General features: G+C 37.6%; 1 protein-coding gene across 1 annotated transcript in view; it reads right to left on the bottom strand.

Moving 5' to 3' along the window:
• The window catches only part of SERGEF (secretion regulating guanine nucleotide exchange factor), a 204,905-nt gene that overhangs the window by 179,855 nt on the left and 18,008 nt on the right, over window positions 1-7,042 (bottom strand). The window contains exon 6 of the mRNA XM_006892031.1: window positions 4,335-4,448. Coding sequence (XP_006892093.1) covers window positions 4,335-4,448 — 114 coding nt within the window. The remainder of the gene's footprint in view (window positions 1-4,334; window positions 4,449-7,042) is intronic.

Here is a 7,042-nt window from a genome sequence, read left to right as displayed (position 1 = left end):
CAGTTGGTTTAATTACCATTGGAAAATGCTTGTCATTCCTCTGTAGCATCTGGTCCCCACTGGACCCTCATCATTTCCTTCACCTGCTCCCCCCACCGACCAAACTGTGCAGCTCTGCAACTGCATCCTGGCCCATCCTCACCCTTCTGCTCCCAACCCTCACTTCCTTGTACCCCCAATATGTTTTTCCCAATAAAAAAAAGAAAAGAAAAAAGGGAAGGGCTAGAATCAAACATGTAATAATGGATTACAATTGGAAATGTTGTTATTGTTGTTGTTGTGCTGTTGAGTCAGAATTAACTCTTATTCTGACCCTTCATTGGGTTTTCAGAGGCACTAAATCACATGGAAAGAGAATGCCCAACTTCCCTCCAAGGAACAGCTGATGGATTCAAACCATGTGCCTTTGGGATTGCAGAACAGCTTTCTACCAGTAGTCCACCTGAGCAATATAAATTTCTGGTTTCTAAAGAAGAGACAGAGAGGAAGATCCTCAATGAGATAGATGGACACAGTGGCTGCAGCAATGGGACTAAGTATATCAGAGATGATCAGGACGGCACAGGATAGGGCAGGGTTCAGATCTGTTGTTCATAACATCACTGTGTGTTGTACTCAACTCTAAAGCACTTAACAACAACAACAACAATATGGGGCTCTGGTGGTGTACTCTATGCATGACAGACTGCTAGTAAAAAATCCACCACCTCCTCCCTACCAGTTGCTCCTCAAAAGAAAGACAGGCAGTCTCCTCTCATAAGATTTACAGCCTTGAGAGCTAGACAGTGAATAAAGATGATAGAAGAACTGAAAAATAAGCAAACATAGTTAGAGTCAGAAGCCCAATGGAGATTCCCAGTGAGTCACAGCCGGCTCCACAGCACTGAGTCAGGCGTATAGAGAGACTAGTAAATAAGTAGAGGTGTATACACATACACATATTAGTGTAGGCACTGTGAGATTGTTTCTAGGTGTCATCGAGTCAGTTCTTACAACAAAACCTACATTCACCGAATGAGCCAAGAAGCAATGCTTCCTCACACATTCAGGTACTATCATGTGCAGTCACTTAAACATAAACTCATCAAATCTCCTAACAACACACAGGCAAAACCAGAACTTGAACTGCCTTTACAGCTACAAGAAAGGCCTGATCTACATGACCTTTCTCAACAAGGTATAATTCAAATCAACTCTAGCTAGTAGTTTTGCTAATTTGCAGAGATTGCAGTCTTATTTGGTAACTCCTTTTCTTGACACTTCTACTTAATTGACTGAAATTGCCCTCACACCTTCAAGCATCCTGTTGAAAGAGAAAAGGTCAGAGAAGGGCTGTTGACTAGAGAGGAAGTGTGACCTCTAGTGGCCATATGAGGATCGAGCAATCACCGCCCAGCTCCAGTTCCAGATAAAGTGAAGATGATGAAGAGATTATATTTTAAATGTTTTGAAAAAAATTTAGAAATTAAACAATATTTTTTCACACATAAAAATTAAGGCACTCTAGTGGCCCCTGGATCAAACTCATTTCTGACCTGATGACATAAAACAACAGGAAGTGAAGGTGAATTTTTGTGGTATTTTATTTGGCTTTTCCTCTAATTACTGATTGTACTGAGGATATTTTCATTTGTTTATGTATTCTTTGGACACGCGTCTATTTAAGTGCACTTAAATATTTTTAACGTTGAAAACTATGTGGGTTTTTTGTTTCTAAATTATAAAGATGGTTTACATTTTTTATTTATTACACTTTTATCAACTATTTTATAGATGTTGTTGTTGTTGTTGTTATGTGCCGTCGAGTTGCCTGCGACTCATAGCGACCCTATGTACAACAGCCCTAAACTCCGCTCTGTCCTGTGCCAATCGCACTGTCTCTGACACTCCCATCCCAATTATCCCAGTCACTGAATCAATCCACCTCATAGAGGGCCTTCCTCTCCTGCGCCGTCCCTCCACCCTCCCAAGCATGATGTCCCTCTCCAAGGACCGGTCTCTCCTCACTACATGTCCAAAGTAAGCTAGACGGAGCCTCAGAATCCTTGCCTCCAAGGAGCCACCCGGTTTAACCCTCTCCAGGACAAATCTATTTGTTTTCCTAGCAGTCCATGGTATTCTCAATACTCTTCTCCAGCACCACAGCTCAAAGGCATCAGTTTTCCTTCTATCCTCCTTGGTCATTGTCCAACTCTCTGATGCATAACAGGTGATTGCGAAGACCATAGCCTGTATCAGACGCACCTTAGTCTCCAGAGAGACTCCACTGCTCTTCATCTTCATCTTATAGATGTTAAAAAAAAAATTCCCCCAAATCAACTGAATCTCATTGTGTCCCAAGAAGATCCCAAACAGGTTACTGAAATCAAATCAAAAACATTTTTTTATTCTTTCTAGTTATGGAGTCTGTGCTGAAACATAAAATAACATATATAGCTCCTGCTCCTAAAAAAAAGGCCAGTCTTTTTGGGAGGTGGGAAAGCACATATACAATAATAATAAGAATAAAAGTAGTTCTGGTGGTCTAATGGATAGGGAATTGCTCTGCCAACCAAACACTGGGTGGATCGAATCCACCATCAGCTACCTCCATGGGAGAACAGACAGGTCATCTCCCATGCAATTTACAGCCTCTGAAAAGCCAAGGGAGTGTCAGCTATGAGTGGTTCCAACTCAATGTCAAAGAGATGTATCATTTTGAGATGAGTAATAATACTTTTCAAGTGCATGAGGAAAATACAATGGAGGTGGAAGAGAGATGTCCTTACTAAGAAAGCTGTATTTAAGTTAGGCCACGAAAACTCAGAATCTTCCTGGGGAGAATAGAATAGAAATAGTAGTTTACACAAATGCATGTAGAAAAGAGAATGCAGGATATGCCATACGAGAAGTTAAGTGTCTTGATGAGGCAGAAAAAACATGGGAATTGGGAATTTACAGTATGAATATATTAAGATGTCATGTGACGTGGATAGATAGCCTCCTTGTTACCCAATGTCCCCTTCCCCTTTCTAAGACTACCCACCCCACTCAACCAATGGGCTTCAAGGAAGTTACGCCCACTCCCCACTGAAGAATGTCTCCAGAACTCTGAAAAATCAAGTCATCGAAGCTCTCTTGTACATCACTTCTACTGCAACCCATACTTTTCCTTTTCTCTCTCTCCTTCTGTTCCAAATCCATTGCCATAGTGTGGATTCTAACTCACAGTAATTCTACAGGACGAAGGATAACTTCCCCACAGGGTTTCTGAGACTGTAAATACTTTCAGAAGCACACTGTGACATCGTTCTTTCATGGAGGCACCAATAGGTTTAAAACACTGACCTGCAGTTAGCAGCCCAGTGCTTCAAGTATTATGACATACAGATTCCTTCCCTCCGTTCAACTGCTCTCTGAAACTCTTCCTTTGTTCCTCTTTCTTTGTAGAGAAAAGTGGATAGGTGTCTCCTTTTCCTAGTTCTTCTTATAGTCAGTTCTCAGTAATATGAATCACACAGTAAGAGAGTGAGAAAAAGGAGGAGATGAAGACACCAATACACAGAGAAAGACAGTACAGAGCAGAGGGGTAGATGACATATAAGAAAAAGTGGGGGAGAGGGAGTGAGACACAGAGTTAAAGTGAGAAAGTGTGTGTGAGAAAGAAACAGAGAAAGTACAAAGACCATTTCATGAACAAAAAGATCAACCAATTGACCTGCCTGGGCATGAAGGAATAGGTAAGGTGCAATGGGGACTTGATGATATGAGTGATAAAAGTCATAGCTCAATAGTAATTAATTACCTGCATAATTGTGGCTTTATATTTTTTAACGTTTTCTTGCTATAAAAAAAAATCCTTGCTCTGATATTTTGTTGAAACTTTTTATTTTCCCTACTTATCACATTTACTAGCATTATTTCCTATTGTAATGTTAAGTTTCATCCTTTAAAATAACATAATTATATTAATCAACATAATGTTATTAATTAATTACATAAAATACAATGTATAGAAGTGATTGTATAAAACAAAATGTACACGACTAAAATAATGTATGTGAATAAGTGTATAAATGTGAATGACTGTACAAAATACAATAAAAATGTTAAAAAAAATCTCATTTTTAACAGTTCTAGAGCTTGCCTTTCTCTCTCAATGGGTCCCAAACTGCCAGCAAAGAAAAGTCCTTCTGTTAGGCTAATAAAAATTCCAAGACCAACAGACCAACCAATAGAGACTTAGACAGCGACCAAGAAATACCAAAAGCAAAAACATATTTATTAATTTTCCAAATGCCAATATCTCTACTTCCTGACAAAGAGCAAAACCAGTTGAAACAAAAAGACCTCACCTGTTACTCTACTCGGTTCCTTTGCTGTCAGAAACAATGGGAGAGTCTGCCCTGGGCACAAACGCCGTCCAGATGATGCCAAACCAGTGCCCCACTGGAATACGATGCCGCTTGCTTCCCAGAAGAGCAAAGGAAAAAAATGGGAAATACACATCAGCGTAAGAAAAGAGAGCTCCTTGAATTCACTGCTGTGGGAGACTTCCAGTTCATTCTTAGTTAACATTAATATTATAGAGAAACTCAATGTTTCAAGGAGAGCCTATGATTGGCCACAGGAACTCCCAACAAGTAAATTAAAATCTGGACTTCAAGAGGGGCAATCTAAGTGCATTAAATAAAATTCCAACATGATAAATTCCCCTTCATAAAATTTCAGGATATTTATTCAGAGTCAAATCACTGGAATGACAACTTTGTTCACTCAGACTCCAGCTGGAGCTGTAAAAGAATGTTGGAGATGTTCAAAACCTTCCTGCATATTTACTAGATGAGGAAACCAAGGCTTTGAAGAGCGGGTGTAATTTGTCCCAGGGCACAGAGGAAGTTAGTGGCAGAAGACTTAGTTTTCCTAATATTTAATGTACTGCCATTTCTAATATATCAACATGAATTCAGAGATTTCTAATCACCAAATACTTATGACTGAAATAACTTGTTAATTACTAGTATTTAAGGGGAATAGAATTGTATTTCTATATCCACTGAATCTAATTTGTAAACCCATGTTCTCCATATAAATTCCAAACATGCTAGATGAAGTTCTATATATTTGGTCTACAGTCAGATGTGTACAGCTATGATCTACACGCTGTTAGGGTCAGGCTCCTCTCGAAGTATCCCTTAACCAATAATCTTGGCTATAAATGGGTAGACAAGCCTGCTTTATGAAGGATAAGCTATGATTACTGAGTACAATGTGAGAAGAGCACACTGTAACTAACAAAACCGAAACTCTTTTCAAAAAGTAAACTGCAAGGTATGGGGGGAAAGACGAAAAATGACCTGAAAACTTTTAGCCACAAAAAAATTTAATCAAAGGAAGTGAAGACACAAGCTGTAGAAGACAGTATTTAGAGATCATATAACTGATATAGGTTTAATATTTAGTATATATAAAGAATTCGTACAACTCGACAAAAAAAAGATAACACTCCAATTTTTAAAATAGGCAAATGATTTGAATAAACATTTCTCCAAAGAATAAATATAAATGACCAACAGCATATGAAAAGATGTTAATCATTAGTCGTTATTCACTATTACAGTGTCAACTCCAACAGGAAAGCAAATCAAAACCACAAAAAGACACTACTTCACATTCACCAGTATGGTTGTTATTAAAAACACCTGAAAGTAACAAGTGTTGGTAAGGATACAGAAAAACCGGATCCTTTATCCACTGCTGGTGGAAATGTAAAATTTTGCGGCCATCATGAAAAACAAGTGATAGTGCCTCAAAAAGTTAAACAAATAGCAGAGTTGAAAACAATCCAAGGGCCCATCAACAAACCAATGGATAGAGAAGCTGAGGTATATTCACACAATAGAATACTATGCTGCATTGAAAAACAAGGAACTCATGAAATATTAGCCAAAATGGGTGACCCTGGAGGACTTTATGCTGAGTGAAATATCTCAATCACAAAAGGACAAATACTGCATAATGCCATTGTTGTAAAGTGGGACTGACATAGGGGTTGGGGGGAAATAAGGAAAAGAGGGGATAAATAATGTATACTGCATTGAAACAGTAAGGGAGAGAACTGTTTAAAAGGGATATATGATTAGATATTGTTGTCATGACAAGAGTCCAGAATGTAAGCTGCATAGTGAAATGGACTGGGGGATGGATTGTATAATAATAAAACATTTTTTTTACTTTTGTTTTCTTCTTTAATTTTTTCTTTACTTTTCAAAGAGAAAAGCAAACTGAGGGGGAAGGGTGGGCAGGGAGGAAAGTGTGCAACAATGAATGAATGGAAATCCAAAGCATCTGTAAACTTTCATTAAAATTTTTTAAAAATGAATTAAAAAATGTTAAATAAGGAAGTATTAATAAGATCTCCTTAATTCCACTAATACTCAAAAGATTAGAAAACAGAAATGCAAACTGATACTTATATAGCAGTGTTCATTGTACTGGTTATATTGGCTATTCAGAATAGCCAAAAAGTGAAAATAAACCAAGTTTTCAACAAAACATAAATGGATAAGCAAAATGTGGTGTGAACATAAAGTGAAATTCATCCATAAAAACAAATGATTCTCTGAAATATGTTAAAACATGATGGACCTTGAAACCATTAAGCTAAGTAACACAAATCGCATAGAACAAATATTTTATGAGTGTACTTATATGAAATACATAGACTAGACAAATGCATGGAAGGGAAAGTTTATTAGCAATTACCAGGAATCCAGGGAAGAAAAAAAAATGAAGAGTTACTCTTCAAAGAGTACTGAATTTCTGTCCAGGATGACAAAAATTTTAGAAACAGACAGTGATGGTAGTTTCACAATACAGTGAATGTAATCAATATCACTGAATTGTAATACACATAATATACATATAACAATGTGTGTATGTTTCTATCAAGACTGCTGTTCCCAGCAATAGTACATAGACACATTTTTAAGCTAAATTATGTTTCTAGTGAAGCAACAGGTGTCCAAAAAAATGAACTTTTGCTGATGGTAAAAAAAAAAAA

This window comes from Elephantulus edwardii, unplaced genomic scaffold, assembly GCF_000299155.1.
Source record: "Elephantulus edwardii isolate Elephantulus edwardi_28Jun2011 unplaced genomic scaffold, EleEdw1.0 scaffold00109, whole genome shotgun sequence".
Lineage (NCBI taxonomy): Eukaryota > Metazoa > Chordata > Mammalia > Macroscelidea > Macroscelididae > Elephantulus > Elephantulus edwardii.
The sequence above is the reverse complement of the archived record's forward strand: the minus strand, read 5'-3'. Positions and strand labels throughout refer to the sequence as shown.